A 25,556-nucleotide genomic window follows, 5' to 3' on the forward strand; every position below is an offset into this window, starting at 1 on the left:
ATTATTCTCCTCATTCATTCATTCAGTTGTATTTATTGAGTGCTTACTGTGTGCAGAGCACTGTACTAAGCGCTTGGGAAGTCCAAGTTGGCAACATATAGAGACGGTCCCTAACAATAATAATGATGATGATGATGATGGCATTTATTAAACGCTTACTATGTGCAAAGCACTGTTCTAAGCACTGGGGAGGTTACAAGGCGATCAGGTTGTCCCACGGGGGGCTCACAGTCTTAATCCCCATTTTACAGTTGAGGTAACTGAGGCACAGAGAAGTGAAGTGACTTGCCCAAAGTCACACAGCTGACAATTGGCGGAGCTGGGATTTGAACCCCTGACCTCTGACTCCAAAGCCCGGGCTCTTTCCACTGAGCCATACTGCTTCTCCTCTCAACCACGGGCTCACAGTCTCGGGGGGGAGACAGACAGCAAAACAAAACATGGGGACAGGTGTCAATCCATCGGAATAAATAGAAATAAAAATAGAAGCAGCGTGGCTTAGTGGAAAGAGCCCGGGCTTGGGAGTCAGAGGTCGTGGGTTCAAATCCTGGCTCCGCCACTCGTCAGCTGTGTGACTTTGGGCAACTCACTTAACTTCTTTGGGCCTCAGTTACTTCATCTGTTAAAGGGGGATGAAGACTGGGAGCCCCACGTGGGGCAACCCGGTCACCTTGCATCTACCCCAGCGCTTAGAACAGTGCCTGGCACTTAGTAAGTGCTTAACAAATACCATCAGCATTAATATTATTATTATTATGAGTTTCCATTCAGTACCACCTGTGGAGTGATCATTAGGGCGTTGACATCATTCTTTGAAGGTGTCCCAGAGTGGGAACCACACGGGAATGGGCAGTTATTTAGGTTGTGAGGGCCGGGACCGCAGGGAGACCACGATCCCGGCCTTCCGAGATTCCCGGACGGTCAGCCGTCTCAGCGGAGCCCCGGGCCCGTCCTCCCACGGGGAATCTCCCGGGAAATAACCCGGTCGTCGCCTGAAGGGATGGCGCAGCCAGACGGAGAGCCAAGATGGGGAGGGAGGATCCTGACAATCCCTAGACCTTCCTGTCGCCCCACCAGCGTCCAGAAACAACGAGATGGAGTGAGCCTCTCTCTCAGCAGATGCTCCCCAGCCCAAGACGGGCCCGGTGACTCCGGAAAGAAGCAGGGGAAAGGTGAGAGGCAGGGAAGGGAAATGTCAATATCGGCCCAGGAAACAACAGGAATTTTCCTGTTCTTTCTTAATAATAATAGCTGTGGTGATTGTTAAGTGCTTACCACGTGCCAAACACCATACTCGGTGCTGGAGTAGATATGATATAATCGGATTAGACTGTGAGCTCACTGTTGGGTAGGGACTGTCTCTATATGTTGCCAACTTGTACTTCCCAAGCGCTTAGTACAGTGCTCTGCACACAGTAAGCGCTCAATAAATACGATGGATGATGATGTCCCCGTTCTAAGTGGGGCTCATCGTCTTAAACCCCATTTTACGGATGAGGGAACCGAGGAACAGAAAAGTTAAGTGACTTGCCCGAGGTCGCCCAGCAGGTAAGTGGCGGAGCGGGGATTCAGACCAAGGTCCCCTTGTCTCCCAGGACCATCCTCTTTCCACTTATCTGTGCTGCTTCTCCAATTATTTAGAATGATGTGACCGCAATCCTTGCAGATATTTGCCAATGAAATGGGCTTCTAGGAGTCAGGAATGGTTTCAGTGCCGTCCCGAACCAGAGCAGGTTGATTGGAGGAGATGAACAACCTGATTAGCTACTATTCATTCATTCAATTGTATTTATTGAGCGCTTACTGTGTGCAGAGCACGGCAGTAAGCGCTTGGGAAGTTGAAGTCGGCAAGATATAGAGACGGTCACTACCCAACGACGGGCTCACAGTCTAGAAGGGGGAGACGGACAATGAAATGAAACATGGGGACAGGTGTCAAAATCGTCGGAACCAATAGAATGAAAGCTTTATGTACATCGGTAACAAAATAAATCGAATAGTAAATGTGTATAAGTAAAATAAATGGAGTGATAAATCTGTATAAACATATATACGGGTGCTGTGGGGAGGGGAGAGAGGTAGGGCGGAGGGGATGGGGAGGAGGAGAGGAAAAAGGGGGCTCAGTCTGGGAAGGCCTCTTGGAGGAGGTGAGCTCTCAGTAGGGTTTGGAAGGGAGGAAGAGAGCTAGCTTGGAGGATGTGCGGAGGGAGGGATAGATCTGAAGAAGCAGGAAATGCACACTTCTTTCGACCTCCCGGGTCTCACTCTGATTATAGAATAACTATAATATTGGGTTATGTCCGAAATTACCTCGGCTTCTCTCGATTTCAAACCACGACAAACTGGAAAGAAGGGAAAAGGGAGACGACTGAAGCGTTGAGGTGCATTCATTGCTTCGTTCATTTATTCATTCTCCCATTTCATTATTATTATTGATAACAGCTTGTCAGCTGTGTGACTTTGGGCAAGCCACTTTCATTCACTCATTCAGTCGTATTTATTGAGCGCTTACAGTGTGCAGAGCACTGGACTAAGCGCTTGGGAAGTATAAGTCGTCAACGTCTAGAGACGGTCCCTACACGACGACGGGCTCACAGTCTAGAAGGGGGAGAAGGACAGCAAAACGAACCATGTTGACAGGTGTCAAAATCGTCAGAAGAATTAGAATTATAGCTATAAGCACATCATTAACAAAATAAATCGAATGTTAAATATGTAAAATGAATAGAGTAATAAATCTGTACAAATATATACCAGTGCTGTGGGGAGGGGAAGGAGGTAGGGCAGAGCGGGGGGATGGGGAGGAGGAGAGGAAAAAGGGGGCTCAGTGTGGGAAGGCCTCCTGGAGGAGGTGGGCTTTCAGTAGGGCCTTGAAGGGAGGAAGAGAGCTAGCTTGGCGGATGGGCAGAGGGATTGGGGGCATTCCAGGCCAGGGGGATGACGTGGGCCGGGGGTCGATGGCGAGACAGGTGAGAACGAGGCCCGGTGAGGAGATTAGCGGCAGAGGAGAGGAGGGTGCGGGCTGCGATGGAGAAAGAGAGAAGGGAGATGATGTAAGAGGGGGCGAGGTGATGGACAGCCTTGAAGCCGAGAGTGAGGCGTTCTACCTACTCCAGTGTTTTAGTACAGTGTCTGGCACATGGTGAGCGTGAAAAATTACCCTAAAAACCACCCGAGATTCCCTCCAACCCAAAGATTTTCTCCTCTCCTGTACACTTTTCTCTGGAATATTATTCTCATCCCTATCTTTTCGAAATGTCCTTAGGCAGTCAACGTCAATTCCCAGAAAATGACCAACGTCACCGTGAAGACAGAATTCCTGCTCCTGGGATTCTCGGAGGTCCGGGAGCTGCGGCTGGTCCACGCCGCGCTGTTCCTCCTGGTCTACCTGGGGGCCCTGACGGGGAATCTCCTCATCGTCGCCGTCACCACCCTCGACCGGCGCCTCCACACCCCCATGTACTTCTTCCTCAGGAACCTGGCCCTCATGGACCTCTGCTACATCTCCGTCGTCATCCCCAAGTCCATCCACAACTCCTTGATCAACAATAACTCCATCTCTTTCCTCGGCTGCACCGCTCAGCTCTTTCTGTGGATATCGTTTGCGGTTTCTGAGTATTTCGTCCTCAAGGCGATGTCCCACGACCGCTACGTGGCCATCTGCCTCCCCCTGAACTACGAGGTCATCATGGCTCGAGAGGCCTGTGGGAAGATGGCAGCAGCCTCCTGGCTCAGCCGGTGCCTATTTTCAGTAATGTGTGCTGCCGGGACGTTCTCCCTCTCCTTCTGCGGGTCCAACACCATCCCCCAGTTCTTCTGTGACGTCCCCCCTCTGCTGAAGATCACCTGCTCCGAGAAGCACATCGCCAGCGACGCGACTGTGATTCTTGGGGCAGCCTTAGGTTTCGTCTGCTTCATCTCCATCGCCGTCTCGTACGTCCGCATCTTCCGGGCCGTCCTGAGGATGCCGGCCACCGAGGGCCGGTCCAAAGCCTTCTCCACCTGTCTGCCTCACCTTAGTGTCGTCTCGGTTTTCCTCTCCGCGGGGGTATTTGTCTACATCAAGCCGCCCTCAGGCTTGTCCCCGATCGTGGATCTGCTGGTGTCCGTGTTCTACACGGTGGTGCCCCCCCATCTACAGCCTGAGGAACCGGGACATGAAGGTCGCCATGGGGAGGATCCTAAAAGGGTCACTCACACGGCCTCCGCTCTGGGACAAAATGTCTCCTTCCTTGTGCAAATCCTCTCACCCCACCACTTATCCAAGGAATTGCCCTTGGACCTAACCAGATGCTTAGCTGTCCTACAGGGTTCACAGAAAACGCGGGACGTCGATGAATTGTCAAAGTCTAGGAGGGAGGCGGCTAAGATGGAAGTAGGACTGAAATCCAGTTTCGGGGAGGTATCGTGGCCTAAAGGAAAGGGAGGCCATGGAGACTGTTAGCTCACTGTGGGCAGGGAATGCGTTTAACAACTCTGCTGTACCGAATTCTCCCAAGCGCTTAGTATAGTAAAACCAGTTTAGGGGCGGTTCTAATCCCTGCTCTGCCACTTTTATCTTCTGTGTGACCTTGGGTGAGTCTCTTAACTTCTCCGTGCCTCAGTTCATTCATTCAATCGTATTTATTGAGCACTTACAGTGTGCAGAGCCCTGTACTAAGCGCTTGGGGAGTACAAGTTGGCAATGTATAGAGACGGTCCCTACCCAACAACGGGCTCACAGTTTAGAAGGGACTCAGTTACCTCATCTGTAAAATGGGGAATAAGACCATGAGCCCCACGTGGGACAAGTCGATTATCTTGTATCTATCCCAGTGCTTAGAACAGTGCTTGGTATATGACAAGTGTTTAACAGATTCTAGACTTCTAGAGTGTGAGCCCGCTGTTAGGTAGGGACCGTCCCTCCATGTTGCCAACTTGTACTTTCCAAGCGCTTAGTACAGTGCTCTGCACACAGTAAGCGTTCAATAAATACGATTGAATGAATGAACGAATGAACAGATGCCATAATTTTTTTTAAATCTTATCATGGCCTAAAGGAATAGGAATCGCTCTAGCTGTAAATTCATTTTGGGCGGGGAACGTGTCTACTAACTCTGTTATATTGAAGTTTTCCAAGTGCTTAGTGCAGTGCTGGGTCCAGAGTAAGTGCTTAATAAATAGCATTGATTGATTGATTGATTGATTGAGGCTTGAGTTCTGATACGCACCCTGCTACTGGCTTGCTTTGTGGCCTAGGGGCAGTGACTTAACATCCCTAGGATCTCTCTTCCTCTTACACTCTGAGCCCCTGTGGGACAGAAATTGTGTCTGAACTGATTCTTTGGTTTCTACTCCAGCAAGTGAAACGATTTAGGCAGATGACTTTTTAATAAATACGATAATGATATCATTATTAGTAATGACTATGAAAATATAACGATACGCTCTTTAGCATGACTCTGGGGGTGAGAACGAAAGTTGGAAAATGGGAAGTGGTATGGGAGAAGGGAAGAAAGGTTGACTGCAGCTCCATCTGTCTTGTCAAATCCGTCCTCTCTCAGCAATCCATCCTTTCATCTATCCATCCCTCCATCCAGAGCACGGGCTTGGGAGTCGGAGGTCGCGGGTTCTAATCCCGGTTCTGCCACTTGTCCGCCATGTGACCTTGGGCAAGTAACTTCACTTCTCTGGGCCTCAGTTCCCTCATCCGTAAAATGGGGATTGAGACTGTGAGCCCCACGTGCGATGGGGACTGTGTCCAACCTGATTACCCTGTGTGTACTCCAGAACTCAGAACAGTGCTTGGCACATAGTAAGCACTTAACGAAGACCATAATTATTACTGTTATTATTATCAATGGTATTTGTTGACCACATCCTGGGTGCAGAGCACTGTAGTAAGCTCTCAGGAGAGTTGAAAAGAGATAAAATTGCCTTGTTCCTGCTCTCCGGGAGATTATGATCTAATGGGGGTAGCTAGACACAGAAAAAATTGTGTAGAGGAGGAAATAGAGAAGGGAAAGATGAGAAAGAGGATGAAGGCTTGAATCAGGAGTATAGTTTATATTGTCAGTATGAGCAGAGCTTCAACAGTTGGGACAAGTCAGAAGAAGTAATGTGAACTAGTGGGTAGAACATGGGCCTGGGATTTAAACGGACACGGGTTCTGATCCCGGCTCCACCACGTGTCTGCTGTGTGACCTTGGGCAGGGTCGCTTAGCTTCTCCGTGCCTCAGTTCCCTGTAAAACAGGGATTGAGATGTGAGCCCCACTGGGGACACGGACTGTGTCCAATCTGATTAGGTTATAATTACTCCAGCACTTAGCATAGTGCCTGACATACAGTAAGCGCTTGAAAAAGGCCAGAAGAAAAAGTTACAGTGGGCTGATTGACAGATTGAGTGTCTCAGGTTGGGAATTAGACAAAGGTAAAACGATTCACAGTGGCTAAAACGGTCATTGAAAACAGGAACTGTTGGGACGCTGGGATGGTGATGCCACTGTCTCCGCAGGAACCCCGAGGGCCGGCACCATCACTGGCGGTGCAGGGACTGGGCTCTCGTCTCCCAGAAGCTTCAAGAACCACATGACCAGAGGGTGTTTGGCTTGTTCACGTCACGAGGTTCCCCCGGCAGGGCCCCGAGCCATCCATCAGGGATAAAGCTCCTGCTTTATCTACAGGGATGAGGGCCCGTCTGGAGAGTTTTACAGGATCTGAGGCAGAGCAGAGAGGGATAGAGGGCTCCTCTCTGCTCCTTCCTGGCTGACCTAACCCAGGAGTCTGAGGGGAAAGAAGGGACCAGACCAGTCCTGCAGACGTCGGCGACCCCCAGCCCCACGCTGCCCTGGTGACAGTTGCCGGGAATGAGTGGGATGGAGGGGCGGGGGAGATGAGGATGGGGATGGAAGAGATGGAGCCAGTCTGGGACCGCAGTTAGGGTTCGGACCAGGGCCGCGGACCCCAACGGGGCAGGAGGGGAGGGGTTTTCCAGTTCAGTAACCCCCAACCGCCACACCCCTCTCCTCCTTCCTCCTCAAACCTCGCTACCATGCCAACTATCTGCCGGGCTGCAGTGCTCCAGGACAACGTCAGCGCTGTCGACAGTCGCTTTGGCCTTCAGTGGGTCCCAGAATCTCTTGCAGAGGGTCAATGACAGGCAGAGCTGAGAGAGCGTGGCCAGCTTTGGACAACCGCTGCACTATCAGCAATTCCTCCCTGTAAGGGTTCTTCCCAAATGTTGGGAGAAGATAAATAGTGGGAAAGGCTGGAATCCCCGCCCTCAAGAACTTTCCTGCCAACTGGGCTAGGTTGACACGGTATAATTTATTATCGATCGGTTAATCTTGAATCGTATTGATTGAGGGCTTATTGTGTGCACTAAGCACGTGGAGAGTAATAATAATGAGGGTAGTACTTGTTAAGCTCTTACTCTGTCCCAAGCACTGTCCTAAGCGCTGGGGTAGATACACGTTAAGCAGGTTGGATACGGTCCTTGTTCCACATGGGGCTCACAGTCTTAACCCCCATTTTACAGATGAGGTAACTGAGGTTCAGAGAAGTGGAATGGCTTAGCCATGGTCACACAGCAGACATGAGGTTGAGCCGGAATTAGAACCCAGGTCCTTCTGACTCCCTAGCCCTGCTCTATCCGCTTTAGAGCACCATTACAGACACATTTCCTGCCCCTCCTAGGAGGAAAGATGAATATGCAATTATTGGCCTCCATTTTCAAGATGAGTAAACTGTGGCCCAGAGAAGTGAACGGCTTGTCCAAGGTCCCACAGCAGCAAAGGGACAGAGGCAGGATTAGAACCCAAGTCCGCTGACTCCCGCTGAGCTATTTTTGGGAGAGTCCAATAGAACAGAGCTGGGAGATGTGTATGCTCCCCTCAAGGAGCTCACAGTCAAGAGAACTCCTGGGCCCGTGCTTTTTCCACTAAATGTGGATGGAAATGAGTTGATTCGCACTTGAGTTAGGTCAAGTGGGATTAGAGGGCTGGGAAATGAATCGGGGAAGCTGTTTGGAGGAGGGGGGATTTTAGCGGTGCTCACAATTCGGAAAGAACTGTGCCCTCTCTGATTTTGAGCGGATAAGAGAGGGAGTTCCATGCTAGGATGGGAACGGGAGAGTCGATCGCGAGTAACTACTAGAAAGTTGCTCTGAGAGCTGAGGAGACGTGTTGAACGACGGAAAGGGATGGCAGGGAGCCTTCAAGCGGATCGTGAGTTTTTGTTGCTTGTGAAAAGACACAACTTGTCCTGAGGGGAGGTTGAGGAGAGGACAGATGTAGGCTGAGCGATGCTTTAGGAAGGGACTTGATGAGCTATGCTTGTGTTTGTGTGTGTACTTGTGGGAATGCAGATATGTTGTCAAATGGAATCAGCTTGGTGTATATGTGGGTTTTATTTTTGTTGTTTGTTATACGATATCATTAAGTGCTTGTTATATGCCAGGTTCTGTAGTAAACACTAGGGTGGATACAAGCTCATCCGGTGGGACACAGTCCATGCCCCACATGGTGCTTTCAGTCAAAATCCCCAATTTACAGATGAGGTAACTACTGAGGCACAGAGAAGTTAAGCGACTGGCCCCAGGTCATACAGCGGACAAGAGGCGGAGACAGGGTTAGAATCCAGGGCCTTCTGTCTACCAGCTCATTCTCTCGCCACTAAATGGATGAATTTATGTAGAAAGGCCCTTCTTGTTTGACTCTAAAACCATCAAAAAAATTTCACTACAGTCATGTTCATATCTTTAAGTTCTCTGACCTCTCCTAACCGCTATTCATTTTAGTTTCGGTCTCCTCAACCGAAAATAATACTCTTGATATTTATTAATCAATCAATAAATCAATCGTATTTATTGAGCGCTTACTATGTGCAGAGCACTGTACTAAGCGCTTGGGAAGTACAAATTGGCAACATATAGAGACAGTCCCTACCCAACAGTGGGCTCACAGTCTAAAAGGGGGAGACAGAGAACGAAACCAAACATACTAACAAAATAAAATAAATAGAATAGATATGTACAAATAAAATAAATAAATAAATAGAGTAAAAAATATGTACAAACATATATACATATATACAGGTAAATGCTTACTGCATTCCAAGCAGAGTATTAAGAGCTGGGGAAGATTCAGGACCCTGTGGTAGACCACAGTCTGTGTCTCATGGGGGATTCACAGACTAAGTAGGAGGGAAAACAGATATCGAATCCTCTTTTTACTATTGAGAAAACTGAGGCGTAGAGAAATTAAGTCACTTTCTCATGGCTTTGCAGCAGAGAACTGGTAGAGGTGGGATTAGAACCCAGGTCCTCGGACTCTCAGGCCTGTGTTCTTCCCAATAGCCCCCTGCTTCTACACAGTTGGAAGCTTGGTGCCTCCAATAGAATGGAAGTTCCCCGGGAGGAGTGATTATATGTATTAATACCACGTCCTCTGTAGGTCCACAATAAATAGAACCGATCGACTTAGTCCTATTCCTTCACCCCCAACATCAATGCCTCTGAATTGAAGTCTTCCCTCTTCCTGTGCAGGGAGTCAGCATCATTCCCCAGAAACGTTCAGTGCCTCCACCGTGAACTCAGAGATCATTTTGAATTTAATAACTCCCTCCTCTCCATAGAGAATCACCAGCAAGTGTCCTGTCAATTCCTTCACTCACCCCATCATTGGACTCTAACTATGGCTCTTCCTTCATACACTGCAGAAAGTCAATTCTGCCTCCCCAAGATGCCCAACGTCTCCACGGTGAAGGAATTCCTCCTGCTGGGTTTCTCGGAGGTCCGGGAGCTGCAGCTGGTCCACACCGCGCTGTTCCTCCTGGTCTACCTGGCGGCCCTGACGGGGAATCTCCTCATTATCACCGTCACCGTCCTGGACCGGCGCCTCCACACCCCCATGTACTTTTTCCTCAGAAACCTGTCCGTCCTCGACCTCTGCTACATCTCCGTCACTGTCCCCAAATCCATCCACGACTCCCTGACCGACAAGAGATCCATCTCCTTCCTGGGCTGTGCCACCCAGCTATTCTTGGTGGACCTGTTTGCCGGGTCCGAGCTGTTCCTCCTCATGGCGATGTCTCATGACCGCTACGTGGCCATCTGCCTCCCCCTGCGCTATGAGCTCATCATGACCAACACGGCCTGTGGAAAGATGGCAGCCGCCTCCTGGCTCACTGGTGTGATGTTTGGGGTCTCGTATTCAGCTTTGACTCTCTCCCTGAGCTTTTGTGGGTCCAACCTCGTCCAGACGTTCTTCTGTGATGTCCCCTCTCTGCTGAAGATCTCCTGCTCCAAGGAGCACATCGCCATCAACGTGAGCGTCACCGGTGGGGTAGCTTTTGGTGTCTTCTGCTTCATTCTCATCATCGTCTCATACGTGCGCATCTTCCGGGCCGTGCTGAGGATGCCGGCCACTGAGAGCCGGGCCAAAGCCTTCTCCACCTGCCTGCCTCACCTCGCCGTCGTCACGGTCTTCTTCTCGGCTGCGGCGGTTGACTATGTTAAGCCCGTGTCAGACTCTCCTTCGACCCTGGACCTGCTGGTGTCCGTTTTCTATACCGTGGTGCCTCCCGCCCTTAACCCCCTCATCTACAGCCTGAGAAACCGGGACATGAAGGCCGCCCTGGGGAGAGTCCTAAAGGGGAGATTCCTCCTCCCTCTTCTAAGGGACAAAATGTCTGTTTCCTTTTGCTGACTATCTCATTCCTCAGCAGGGTTCTGACTTTGAGGGTAGCCATATAAAGAGGTGTCCAAAGAGAAAGTCCAGTGTCTGAGGATTTCTCAATGTCTGGGATGGAGGCTGATAAGCCGCGTGTGACTGTAAGCCCGTCGTGGTGAGGGATTGTCTCTCTTTATCCTGAATGGTACTATCCAAGCACTTAGTACCGTACTCTGCACTCGGTGAGCACTCAATAAATATGATGGAATGAATGACTGGCAAGTGATTGTTTGGGCGGCATCGTGGCTTAGCGGAATGAGCATGTGGCTGGGAGTCATGAGATTTGAAAGGTCTGCCCGATTCCACCACCGGCTGGCTGTATCATCTTGGATCAGCTACGTAACCTCTCTGGGTCTCGCTGTAAAATCGGGGTTCAGTATGTGCCCTCTCTTTCTCTTACAATCTGAGCCCCCGTGGGTCAGGAAATGTGTCCGATCTGATTAGTTTTTGTCTACTCCGGCACTTGGCAGTGTTTTGCAAATAAATTCTTCATAAATTCAATAATAATCATGTCGATAGTACTACTGAGAATAACGGTAATTCTATGAATTGTAAGATCGCTCTTGGTGGTTACGAAAATCAGAAAATCGGAGGGTGACAAGGGAGAAGGGACACAATCATGGAAACGTTTCCCCACATTTGACTGCCTGTTTACTTGTTTTGATGCCTGTCTCCCCCCTTCTAGACTGGGAGCCCGTTGTGGGCAGGGATTATCTGAAATGTACTTTCCAAGCATTTAGAAAGTGCTTTGCACACCCTAAGCACTCAATAAATGCGATGGAACCAATGAATGAATGAATTTGATCAAATCCTTGCCTTGAATCCATTCGTTCATTCATTCATTCATTCAATCGTATTTATTGAGCACTTACTGTGTTCATCCACCCATCCATCCGTTCAACCATCCATCCATCCATCTGTGTGTCAGTTTACCCACCTGTCTGTCCATTCATTCATTCATCCATCCATCCATCCATCTATCCATCCATCCATCCATCCATCCATCCATTCACCCATTCATCCATCCATAATAATAGACACCCTAAGACTAAGACACCCTACAGAGGAGTGCACGTGAACAGTTGTCTTTTCCGGCTGAAAGGAGGCTTTCTCAGGGTCCAGAGGGACGTCTGATAAAATCAGTGTGTGATGGACAATCCCGCCTCAGAGGGCATTGTGCTGGGGTCGATACAAGCCACCAGGTTGGACCAAGTTTATATCCCACGAAGGACTCAATCTTCATCCCCAATTTACAAAAGAGGGAACCAAAACCACGGAGAAGTGAAGTGACTTTTTTGATGGCATTTATTAAGTGCTTACTATGTGCAGAGCATTGTTCTAAGCGCTGGGGAGATTACAAGGTGATCAAGTTGTCCCACGTGGGGCTCACAGTCTTAATCCCCATTTTCCAGATGAGGTAACTAAAGCCCAGAGAAGTGAAGTGAGTTGCCCAAAGTCACACAGCTGAGAATTGGCGGAGCCAGGATTTGAACCCGTGACCTCTGACTCCAAATCCCGGGCTCTTTCCACTGAGCCACGCTGCTTCCCTTGGGTAAGTCATTTAACCTTCACAATTAACAAAAGTATTTTTTCCTTCCCAGGCCACTGAAACTCTCCAAAATCTATCAGTCTCGCGGGATGTGGAAAAATTCCCTCCTTGTGTCGCATTCCTTAGTATCGATGTTTTCTTCGGAATAAAGTTTATCTGTCCGACTTGCTACTTTTCCTTTCTGAGAGTGAACGTGTTATCAGCGCTGTGACTTGTGAAGTCCAGTGAAAACAGCACGGGCCTAAGAGCCATTCATTCATTCAATCAATCGTTTGAGTGAGCGCTTACTATGTACAGGGCACATACACTGAGCAGTGTGGCTCAGTGGAAAGAGCCCTGGCTTGGGCGTCAGAGGTCATGGGTTCTAATTCCGGCTCGGCCACGTGTCTGCTGGGTGACCTTGGGATAGTATATATGTTTGTACATATTTATTACTCTATTTATTTTACTTGTACATATCTAGTCTATTTATTTTATTTTGTTAGTATGTTTGGTTTTGTTCTCTGTCTCCCCCTTTTAGACTGTGAGCCCACTGTTGGGTAGGGACTGTCTCTATACGTTGCCAACTTGTACTTCCCAAGCGCTTCGTACAGTGCTCTGCACACAGTAAGTGCTCAATAAATATGATTGATTGATTGATTGACAGTCACTTCACTTCTCTGAGCCTCATCTGTAAAATGGGGTTTAAGACTGTGAGCCCGCCGTGGGACAACCTGATCACCTTGTATCTCCCTCCATCATCATCAATCGTATTTATTGAGTGCTTACTGTATGCAGAGCACTGTACTAAGCGCTTGGGAAGTACAAGTTGGTAACATATAGAGACAGTCCCTACCCAGCAGTGGGCTCACAGTCTAAAAGGGGGAGACAGATAACAAAACCAAACATACTAACAAAATAAAATAAATAGAATAGATATGTACAAGTAAAATAAATAAATAAATAAATAGAGTAATAAATATGTACAAATATATATATATATATATATATATATATATATATATATATATACACAGGTGCTGTGGGGAAGGGAAGGAGGTAAGATGGGGGGATGGAGAGGGGGACGAGGGGGAGAGGAAGGAAGGGGCTCAGTGTGGGAAGGCCTCCTGGAGGAGGTGAGCTCTCAGTAGGGCCTTGAAGGGAGGAAGAGAGCTAGCTTGGCAGATGGGCAGAGGGAGGGCATTCCAGGCCCGGGGGATTACATGGGCTGGGGGTCGATGACGCTTAGAACAGTGCTTTGCACATAGTAAGCACTTAACAACTGCCATTAATATTATTATTATTATTATCCAAACTGCCAAGGCTGGGCCACAGTGCCAAAACCCAGCAGGCGGCTGCCCGGTAGTCATGGTTGGGCAGTGGATAATAATAATAATAATAATAATATTAATAATGGTATTTGTTATTCTCTTACTATGAGCCCGGCACTGTACTGAGCACTGGGGTGGATACAAGCCAATCAGGATGGAGGGGCTTGTGATGTTTGGGGTCACTACAGTGGACAAGCCCCCTGCTCGGTCACGGGACGTGGCCCTGTTCTGAACCCCGACATAGTTCCCGTGTGGGAGCGTCTCCCCAGACTGGCTCCGACTCTTCCATCCACCTCCTCGTCTTTCCCGGTCCCTCCACCAAAATCCGACTCTTCCATCCGTCTCCTTATCTTTCCCAGTCCCTCCACCAAAGTCCCTCTCACTGGGGCAGCGTGGGTATCAGGGGCCCCGGCCTCCATCTCCCCTTCGTCTTCTGGGTGGGAAAGGTCACGAAGTCCCCAAAAAGCAGGCCACCGCACTTGGCCCACAAGATGTGCTCGATAAATTGCGGTAATGGACTACTGGATGGATGAATGGATAGATTCAGAGAAGCAGCGTGGCTAAGTGGAAGGAGCCTGGGCTTTGGAGTAAGAGGTCACGGGTTCAAATCCCGGCTCTGCCACTTGTCAGCTGTGTGACTTTGGGCAAGTCACTTAACTTCTCTGTGCCTCAGTTACCTCATCTGTATAATGGGGATGAAGACTTTGAACCCCCTGTGGGACAACCTAATCACTTTGTAACCTCCCCATTCATTCAATCGTTTTTATTGAGCACTTACTATGTGCAGAGCACTGTACTAAGCGCTTGGGAAGTACAAGTTGGCAACATACAGCGCTTAGAACAGTGCTTTGCACATAAATAAATGCCATCATCATTATTATTATAGATGGTTGGATGAGAGGAGATGGATCTGAGCAGTTGGATGGGATCTGTATCAGTCTACAGATTCACAGTCTAGAAACGGGGAGACAGGCATCAAAACAAGTTAACAGGCAGTCAAATGTGCAGGAAGGTTTCCACGATCACGTCCCTTCTCCCTTGTCACCCTCCGATTTTCCGCTTTTCATCACCATCAAGAGTGACCTGAAAATTCATAGAATTACTGTTGTTCTCAGTAGTGGTATCCACATTATCATTATTGAATTTATGAAGAACTGATTTGCAAAAGACCGCCAAGTGCCGGAGTAGAAATGAATTAATCAGATCGGACACGTTTCCTGACCCACGGGGGCTCAGATTGTAAGAGAAAGAGAGAGCATATATTTAAACCCGATTTTACAGTGAGACCAAGAGGGGTTACGGAGCTGAACCAAGGTGATACAGCAGGCCCGTGGCAGAACCGGGCAGACATTTCTAATCTCATGACGCCCAGCCACACGCTCATTCCACTGAACCGTGGTGTCGCCCAAACAATCACTTGTCAGTCATTCATTCACTCAAACATATTTATTGAGTGCTTACCGCGAGCAGAGCACCGTACTAAGCGCTTGGAAAGTAGCATTCAGAATAAGGTGAGACAATCCCTGCCCACACCGGGCTTAAAGTCACACCCGGCTTATCAGACTTAGTCCCAGACATTGACAAGTCCTCAGATGCCGGACTTCCTCTTTGGGAAGCTCTTCATATGGCTACCCCATTGGAATCCTGATGAGGAACGGGATAGTCAGCAAAAGGAAACAGACGTTTTGTCCTTTAGAAGAGGGAGGAGGAGTCTCCCCTTTAGGGCTCTCCCCAGGGCGGCCTTCATGTCCCGGTTCCTCAGGCTGTAGATGAGGGGGTTCAGGGAGGGGGGCACCACGGTGTAGGATACGGACAACAGGAGGTCCAGGCTCGAGGGGGAGTCTGACACGGGCTTGACGTAGGTGAAAGTTCCGGTCACGAGGAAGATGGTGACGACGGCGAGGTGAGGCAGGCAGGTGGAGATGGCTTTGGCCCGGCTCTCTTTGGCCGGCATCCTCAGCACGGCCCGGAAGATGTACACATACGAGACGATGATGGAGACCAAGCAGATGACAACCACACCTACCCCACAGGAGACGGTCACGTCAACGACGACGTGGTCCTCGGAGCAGGAGATCTTCAGCAGGGAGGAGATGTCACAGAAGAACTGCTGGATGATGTTGGACCCGCAGAAGCTCAGGGAGAAAGTCGAAGATGAATACAAGACCCCAAACATCACCCCAGTGAGCCAGGAGGTGGCAGCCATCTTTCCACAGGCCGTGTCGGTCATGATTAGCTCATAACGCAGGGGGAGGCAGATGGCGGCGTAGCGGTCGTAGGACATGGCCGTGAGGAGGAACATCTCTGAACCACCAAACATGACCACCGAGAAGACCTGGGCGGCACAGCCCGGGAGGGAGATGGCTCTACGATCGGTCAGGGAGATGACGGCAGACTTGGGGACGGTGACGGAGATGTAGCAGAGGTCGATGAGGGACAGGTTCCTGAGGAAGAAGTACATGGGGGTGCGGAGGCACCGGTCGAGGGAGGTGACGGTGACGATGAGGAGATTCCCCATCAGGGCCGCCAGGTAGACCAGGAGGAACAGCGCGGCATGGACCAGCTGCAGCTCCCGGACCTCCGAGAAACTCAGCAGGAGGAATTCCTTCACCGTGGAGACGTTGGGCATTTTCGGGAGGCAGCACTGACTTTCTGCATGTGATGAGAGAAGAGGCAAAGTTAGAGTCCATCTATGGGATGACTCCTATCTGTCTCCCCCTTTTAGACTGTGAGCCCACTGTTGGGTAGGGACTGTCTCTATATGTTGCCAACTTGTACTTCCCAAGCGCTTAGTACAGTGCTCTGCACACAGTAAGCACTCAATAAATATGATTGATTGATTGATTGATTGAAGGAATTGACAGGACACTCGCTGGTGATTCTCCATGGAGAGGAGGGAGTTATTGAATTCAAAATGATCTCTGAGTTCATGGTGGAGGCACGGAACGTTTCTGGGGAATGATGTCGACTCCCTGCACGGGATGAGGGAAGACTTCAATTCAGAGACATTCATGTTGGGGGTGAAGGAATAGGACTAAGTTGATCGGTTCTATTTATTGAGGACCTCCAAAGGACGTGGTATTAATACATATAATCACTGTCCCCAGGGAGCTTCCATTCTTTTGGAGGCACCAAGCTTCGAACTGTGTAGAAGCAGGGGACTATTGGGAAGAACACAGGCCTGGGAATCAGAGGACCTGGGTCCTAATCCCACCTCTACCAGTTCTCTGCTGCAAAGCCACGGGAAGGTGACAATTTCTTTACGCCTCAGTTTTCTCACTAGTAAAATGAGGATTCGATATCTAGTTTCCCTCCTACTTAGTCTGTGAATCCCTCGTGAGACACGGACTGTGTTCTACCGGATGGTCCTGAATCTCCCCCAGCACTTAATACTTTGCTTGGAACGTAGTAAGCGCTTAATAAATATCGAGTGTATTATTTCGGTTGAGGAGACCGAAACTAAAACGAATAGCAGATAGCAGAGGTCTGAGAGCATAAAGATATGTTCGTGACTGTTGTGAAATGTTTTCGGTGGTTTTAGAGTCAAACGGGAAATGCCGTCACAAATAAATTGTGTGAGCCCCCTCCTCCCAGGCTGAGCCCCCTCCTTCCTCTCCCCTTCCTCCCCCTCGTCATCCCCCCAGCCTTACCTCCTTCCCCTCCCCACAGCACCTGTATATACGTATATATATTTGTACATATTTATTACTCTATTTATTTATTTTATTTGTACATATTTATTCTATTCATTTTATTTTGCTAATATGTTTTGTTTTGTTCTCTGTCTCCCCCTTCTAGACTGTGAGCCTGCTGTTGGGTAGGGACCGTGTCTATATGCTGCCAACTTTTGCTTCCCAAGCGCTTAGTACAGTGCTCTGCACATAGTAAGCGCTCAATGAATACGATTGAATGAATGAATGAATAAATTCATCCATTTAGTGGAGAAATTATGGGCCTGGTAGAGAGTAGGACCTGGATTCTAATCCTGTCTTCGCTCCTTGTCTGCTTTGCGCCGTGGGGCCCGTCGCTTACCCTCTCTGTGCCTCGGTTACCTCTTCGGAAAAACGGGGATTACAACTGTGAGCACCCTATGCTGCATGGACTGTGTCCAACCTGATCACCTTGTATCCAGCCCAGTGCTTAGTACAGTACCTGGCACATAATGAGCACTTAAAAACACCATAAACCAAACAAATAACAACAACAAAAAACCACGTATACTCCAAACCGATCCCATTTGCTCACATATCTGCATTCACACGTACACACACAAACACAAGTGCACCACATCATTCATCGATCCTTTCCTATAGCATCACTCAGCCTACATCTCTCCTCTCCTCATCGTCCTCTCATGACAAATTGTGTCTTTTCACAAGGAACAAAAACTCTTCATCGGTTTGAAGGCCCTCCGCCCTGTGACTGCACTTCACCCCCTTTCTATCGTTTAACTCGTCTTCTCAGCTCTCAAAGCAACTTTCTAGTTGTTACTCACGATCGACTCTCCCGTTACCATCCTAGGCTGGAACTCCCTCTCTTATCAGCTCCAGATCAGAGCGAGCACAGTTCTTTCTGAATTCTTTACTGCTAAAATCCCCCCCGCCTCCAGCCAGCTTCCCCGATTCATTTCCCAGCCCTCTAAACCCACTTCACCCGACTCAAGCGTGAATCAACACAAGTCTATCCTCATTTAGTGGAAAAAGGATGGGCCCAGGAGTTCGCTTCTTGACCGTGAGCTCCTTGAGGGGAGCATACACATCTCCCAGCTCTGTTCCATTGTACTCTCCCAAGCATAGTTTAGTGGGAGTCAGAGGACTTGTGTCCTAATCCTGCCTCTGTCCCTTTGCTGCTGTGGGACCTTGGGCAAAGTGCTTCACTTCTCTGGCCTCAGGTTCCTCATCGGTAAAATGGCAGGCGATAATTGTACATTCATCTTTCCATTCATTTTTTTTTCTTCTAGGAGGGCAGGGGAATGTGTCTGTTGTGATGTGATAAAGTGGATAGAGCATTCCCCCTCTGCCTTCAAACATGCCCACATCTCCTCCAAACTAGCTCTCTTCCCCTGTTCAAAACCCTGACACCTGTCTGCTTATTTTGTTTTGTGGACTGTCTCCCCCTTCTAGACTGTGAGCCCGTTGTTGGATAGGGATTGTCTCTATCTGTTGCTGAATTGTTCTTTCCAAGTGCTCAGTACATGCTCTGCACACAGTAAGCGCTCAAGAAATACGATTGAATGAATGAATTAGAGCCCAGATCCTCTTGACTCTCTTTCCACTAAGCGACACTGCTTCTGATTTAGAGAAATGGTGATTCTGACCCTGGTCATCCCAGTTCCCTATTGCAATTTCCCTCAGCTTTCCCCGGCTCCTCTCCGGACTCACTGGGCCCGTCCTGGGCTGGGGAGCATCGAACTCTGCTGAGAGAGAAGCTCACTCCATCTTGTCAGTCCTGGAGGCAGATGGGGATGACAGGAAGGTCTGGGCGAGTGATGGGAGCTGTCAGGATCCTCCCTCCCTCTCTCCGCTCTCCGGCTGGCTGCGCCGTCCCCTCAGACAACGGAGGGTTATTTCCTGGAAGATTCCCCGTGGGAGGACGGACCCGGGGCTCCGCTGAGACGGCCGGCCATCCGGGACTCTCGGAAGGCCGGGATCGTGCTCTCCCTGCGGTCCCGGCCCTCACAACCTAAATCACTACCCATTCCCGTGTGGTTCCCACTCTGTGACTCCTTCCACAGATTAATCATCATTCCCTTTCTGTCTCATTCATTCATTCATTCATTCAATCGTTTGTACTGAGCGATTACTGTGTGTAGAGCACTGTACTAAGCACTGGAAAAGTACAATTCGGCAACAGAGACAGTCCCTACACAACAATGGGCTCAGGGTCTAGAAGGGGGAGCCAGACAACAAAACAAAATGAGTAGACAGGCGTCAATACCATCTAAATAGATAAACTGAATTATAGATATACACATATCATTAATAAAGTAAATAGATTATTAATAGCGTTCTGGTTATGCTCTGAGGTTTGGAGTTTCATCCCATGCCTGGGCTTGGGACCCCTCCTAGACTGTGAGCCCGTTGTTGGGTAGGGACCGTCTCTATATGTTGCCGACTTGTACTTCCCAAGTGCTTAATACAGTGCTCTGCACGCAGTAAGTGCTCAATAAATACGATTGAATGAATGAATAAATACGATTGAATGAATGAATGAATCTGAAATCTGCAGCAATCCAACTTTAACAATCCCCTCTAGACTGGAAGCTCATCATGGGCAGGAAATGTGGCTACCAACCCTGTTACATTGTTATATCGTACTCTCCCAAGCACTTACTACCAAGGTCTGCACATAGTAAGCACTCAGTAAATAAGATGGATTGATGGATGCGCATTATCTTCCCCTACCGAATTTCTATCTGCATTCTCCATCCCTCCCAAGCTCCCCCTCTCACTGTGCCCGTTCCCAACTCCCCCGACTCAGACCCCTACCTCACCACCTTTCCCCCGCTGGAAATTCCCTCTCCCTTAATATCCACCAGCCCTCGGGGCTTCCCATCTTCCACACTCCTTCTCGAAACTCTAGGAAATCCACGGGACCTTCCCCGATACATTTTTCCATAATGGTACATGGTAAATGTTTCTTATTTTCTAGGGACCGCTCTAAGCACTAAAGTCACCGAAAGCTAGCCAGGTTGGACCAGTTCCTGTCCAACATAGGACTTCCAGTCTTGATCCCCCTTTTACAGATGAGGTAGTTGAGGCAAGAAGTGAAATGACTTGCCCAAGGTCGCATGGCAGACAAGCGGTGGAGGCGGAATTTGAACCCAGGCCCTCTGACGCCCAGGTCCATGCTCTATCAACTGGGCTATGCTGCTTCCCCATGCTTCCTTGTCTCAGGGTGCTTAATTGTCTCAGTCTGGGCCTGTGTATAAAGCCCCCCTCCCCATCCTTAATAAGAATGATAACAATAATCAGGATAGTGGTATTTGATAAGTGTTTATTATGTGTTGGAGTGGATACTAGCAAATTGGGTCGGAATTTATTAAGAACTTCCTTACAAAATGACTGCCAAGTGTCAGAGTAGAAACCAACTAATCATATGGGAGACGTTTCCTGACCCGCGGGGGCTTAGATTGAAAGACGAAGAGAGAGCGCATATTGAATGCCGATTTTATAGCGAGACCCAGAGGGGTTTACGTAGCTGAATGAAGGTGATACGGCAGGCCCGTGGCAGAACCAGGCAGACATTTCTAAGCTCATGATGCCCAGCCACACGCTCATTCCACTCAACCATGGTGTCGCCCAAACAATCACTTGTCAGTCATTCATTCATTCATCACTCATATTTATCGAGTGCTTACCGCGAGCAGAGCACCCTACTAAGCGTTTGGAAAGTACCATTCAGAATAAAGAGAGACAATCCGTGCCCACACCGGGCTTAAAGTCACACCCGGCTTATCAGCTTCCATCCCAGACATTGACAAATCCTCAGACGCCGGACTTTGTCTTTGGAAAGCTCTTTATATGGCTACCCCCACAGTCAGAATCCTGATGAGGAACGGGATAGTCAGCAAAAGGGAAGAGCCGTTTTGTCCCTTAGAAGAGGGAGGAGGAGTCTCCCCTTTAGCACTCTCCCCAGGGCGGCCCGCATGTCCCTGTTCCTCAGGCTGTAGATGAGAGGGTTCAGGGCGGGAGGCATCACGGTGTAGGATATGGACAACAGGAGGTCCAGGGTCGAGGGGGAGTCTGACACGGGCTTGATGTTGGTGAAAGTTCCGGTCAAGAGGAAGACGATGACGACGGCGAGGTGAGGCAGGCAGGTGGAGAAGGCTTTGGTCCGGCTCTCGGCGGCCGGCATCCTCAGCACGGCCTGGAAGATGCGCACGTATGAGACGACGATGAAGGCCAGGCAGACGACAACTAAACCTGCCCCACCGATGATGCTCACATCGCTGATGACGTGATCCTCAGAGCAGGAGATCTTCAGCAGTGAGGGCATGTCACAGAAGAACTGCTGGATGATGTTGGACCCGCAGCAGCTCAGGGAGAAAGTCGAGGCTGAATACAAGACCCCAAACATCACCCCGGTGAGCCAGGAGGCGGCCGCCATCTTTCCACAGGCCGTGTCGGTCATGATGAGCTCGTAGCGCAGGGGGGGGCAGATGGCGGCGTAGCGGTCGTAGGACATCGCCGTGAGGAAGAACACCTCTGAACTACAAAACATGTCCATCGAGAAGACCTGGGCGGCACAGCGCAGGAGGAAGATGGCTCTACGATCGGTCAGGGAGATGACGGCAGACTTGGGGACGGTGACGGAGATGTAGCAGAGGTCGATGACAGACAGGTTCCTGAGGAAGAAGTACATGGGGGTGTGGAGGCACCGGTCGAGGGAGGTGACGGCGACGATGAGGAGATTCCCCGTCAGGGCCGCCAGGTAGACCAGGAGGAACAGCGCGGCGTGGACCAGCTGCAGCTCCCGGACCTCCGAGAAACCCAGCAGTAGGAATTCCTTCACCGTGGAGACGTTGGGCATTCTCGGGAGGCAGCCCTGACTTTCTGCATGTGATGAGAGAAGAGCCAAAGTTAGAGTCCATTGATGGGATGAGTGAAGGAATTGACAGGACACTCGCTGGTGATTCTCCATGGAGAGGAGGGTGTTATTGAATTCAAAATGATCTCTGAGTTCACGGTGGAGGCACTGAACGTTTCTGGAATGATGTCGACTCTCTGAACGGGAAGAGGGAAGACTTTGATTCAGAGACATTAATGCTGGGGGTGAAGGAATAGGACTAAGTCGATCGGTTCTATTGATTGAGGAGCCACAGAGGACGTGGTATTAATACATTTAATCACTGCCCCCAGGGAGCTTCCATTCTATTGGAGGCACCAAGCTTCAAACTGTGTAGAAGCAGGGGGCTATTGGGAAGAACACAGGCCTGGGAATCAGAGGATCTGGGTTCTAATCCCACCTCTACCAGTTCTCTGCTGCAAAGCCATGAGAAAGTGACTTAATTTCTCAATGCCTCAGTTTTCTCTATAATGAAAAGAGGATCTGATATCTGTTTTCCCCCCTACTTAGTCTGTGAATCCCTCATGAGACACGGACTGTGTTCTACCAGACGGTCCTGAATCTCCCTCCGCTCTTAATACTTCACTTGGAATGTAGTACGCTCTTAATGAGGATCAGGAGTGTTATTTTTGGTTGAGGAGACCAAAGCTGAAATGAGTAGCAGATAGCAGAGGTCAGAGAATATAAAGATATGTTAATGACTGTTGTGAAATGTTCTCGGTGGTTTTAGAGTCAAACGAGAAGTGCCTTCACACATAAATTCATCCATTTAGTGGAAAAAGAATGGGCCCGGTAGAGAGTAGTACCTGGATTCTAATCCGGTTTTCGCTCCTTGTCTGCTCTGTGACCTGGAGCCTGTCACTTACTGTTTCTGTGCCTCGGTTCCCTCATCTGAAAAACGGGGGTTACAACTGTGAGCACCCTATGGGGCATGGACTATGTCCAACCTGATCAGCTTGTATCCACCCTAGTGCTTAGTACAGTACCAGGCACATAATAAGCACTTCAAACCACCATAAAACAAACAAACAACAAAAAACCCCCACCATGTATACTCCAAACTGATCCCATTTGCTCACATATCTGCATTCACACTTGTACACACACAAACACAAGTGTACCTCATCATTCATCGAGTCCTTTCCTATAGCATCGCTCAGCCTACATCTCTCCTCTCCTCATCCTCCTCTCATGACAAATTGTGCCTTTCACAAGGAACAAAAACTCTTCATCGGCTTGAAGTTTCTCCGCCCTATGACTGCACCTCACCCCCTGCCATCGTTCAACTCTTCTTCTCAGCTTTCAAAGCAACTTTCTAGTTGTTACTCACGATCGACTCTCCCGTTTCCATCCAAGCTTGGAGCTCCCTCCCTTTCTGGCTCAAAATCAGAGGGAGCACAGTTCTTTCTGAATTCTTTATTGCTAAAATCCCCCCCTCCTCCAACCAGCTTCCCCGATTCATTTCCCAGCCCTCTAAACCCACTTCACCCAACTCAAGCGTGAATCAACTCAAGTCTATCCTCATTTAGCGGATAAAGGATGGGCCCAGGAATTCTCTTCTTGACCGCGAGCTCCTTGAGAGGAGCATACACATCTCCCATGTCTGTTCCACTGTACTCTCCCAAGCATACTTTAGTGGGAGTCAGAGGACTTGGGTTCAAATACTGCCTCTGTCCCTTTGCTGCTGTGGGACCTTGGGCAAAGTGCTCCACTTCTCTGGCCTCAGGTTCCTCATCGGTAAAATGGCAGGCAATAATTGTACATTCATCTTTCCATTCATTTTTTTTTTCTTCTAGGAGGGCCAGGGAATGTGTCTGTTGCAATGTGATAACGTGGATAGAGCATTCCCCCTCTGCCTTCAAACATGCCCACGTCTCCCCCAAACTAGTTCTCTTCCCCTGTAAAAAGCCCTGACGCCTGTCTGCTTATTTTGTTTTGTGGACTGTCTCCCCCTTCTAGACTGTGAGCCTGTTGTTTAATAGGGATTGTCTCTATCTGTTGCTGAATTGTACTTTCCAAGTGCTCAGTACATGCTCTGCACACAGTAAGCGCTCAAGAAATACGATTGAATGAATGAATTAGAGCCCAGATCTTCTTGACTCTCTTTCCACTAAGCGACACTGCTTCTGATTTAGAGAAATGGTGATTCTGACCCTGGTCATCCCAGTTCCCTATTGCAATTTCCCTCAGCTTTCCCCGGCTCCTCTCTGGACTCACCGGGCCCATCCCAGGCTGGGGAGCGTCGACCTCTGCTGAGAGAGAGGCTCACTCCATCTCGTCGGTCGTGGAGGCAGATGAGGGTGACAGGAAGGCCTGGGCGAGTGATGGGGGCTGTCAGGATCCTCCCTCCCCTTCTCTGCTCTCTGGCTGGCCTGCGCCATCCCCTCAGAAGACGGCGGGTTATTTCCTGGGAGATTCCCCGTGGGAGGACGGACCCGGGGCTCCGCGGAGACGGCCGGCCATCCGGGACTATCAGAAGGCCGGGATCATGCTCTCCCTGCGGTCCCGGCCCTCATAACCTAAATAACTACCCATTCCCGTGTGGTTCCCACTCTGTGACTCCTTCAACAGGCTAATCATCATTCCCCTTCGTCATTCATTCATTCATTCATTCATTCAATCAATCATATTTATTGACCGCTCACTGTTTGCAGAGCACTGTTCTAAGCTCTGGTAAAGCACAATTCGGCAACAGAGACAATCCCTACACAACCACGGGCTCACGGTCTAGAAGGGGGAGCCAGACAACAAAACAAAACAAGTAGACAGGCATCAATACCATCTAAATAGATAAATGGAATTACAGATGCATACATATCATTAATATACTAAAAAGATTAATAACAGCATTCTGGTTATGCTCTGAGGTTTGGAGTTTCATCCCATACCAGGGCTTGGGATCCCTTCTAGGCTGTGAGCCCGTTGTTGGGTGGGACCATGTCTATGTGTTGCCAACTTGTACTTCCCAAGTGCTTAGTACAGTGTTCTGCATCCAGTAAGAGCTCAATAAATACGATTGAATGAATGAATAAATACGATTGAATGAGTGAATGAATCTGAAATCTGCAGCAATCCAACTTTGACATTCCCCTCTAGACTGTAAGCTCATCATGGGCAGGAAATGTGGCTACCAACCCTGTTACATTGTTGTATCGTACTCTCCCAAGTGCTTACTACCAAGGTCTGCACATAGTAAGCACTCAATAAATAAGATCGACTGATGGATGCGCATTATCTCTGCACATAGTAAGCGCTCAATAAATACGATTGATGATGATGATGATGATGATGATCTTCCCCTACTGAATTTCTATCTGCATTCTCCATCCCTCTCAAGCTCCCCCTTTCACCATGCCTCGTTCTCAACTTCCCTGACTCAGACCCCTACCTCACCACCTTTCTCCCGTTTGGAATTCCCT

At 49.2% G+C, this 25,556-nt stretch overlaps 1 protein-coding gene across 1 annotated transcript; it reads left to right on the plus strand.

Annotated features, from left to right (window-relative positions):
• The first annotated feature begins 9,720 nt into the window (after positions 1-9,720).
• LOC119923898 (olfactory receptor 14A16-like) lies at positions 9,721-10,686 on the plus strand. Its single transcript, XM_038743080.1, has one exon. The coding sequence runs from the start codon at positions 9,721-9,723 to the stop codon at positions 10,684-10,686; it is 966 nt and encodes a 321-aa protein (XP_038599008.1).
• Positions 10,687-25,556: the final 14,870 nt, after the last annotated feature.

Source organism: Tachyglossus aculeatus, unplaced genomic scaffold, assembly GCF_015852505.1.
Source record: "Tachyglossus aculeatus isolate mTacAcu1 unplaced genomic scaffold, mTacAcu1.pri scaffold_67_arrow_ctg1, whole genome shotgun sequence".
In the NCBI taxonomy this organism is placed as follows: Eukaryota; Metazoa; Chordata; class Mammalia; order Monotremata; family Tachyglossidae; genus Tachyglossus; species Tachyglossus aculeatus.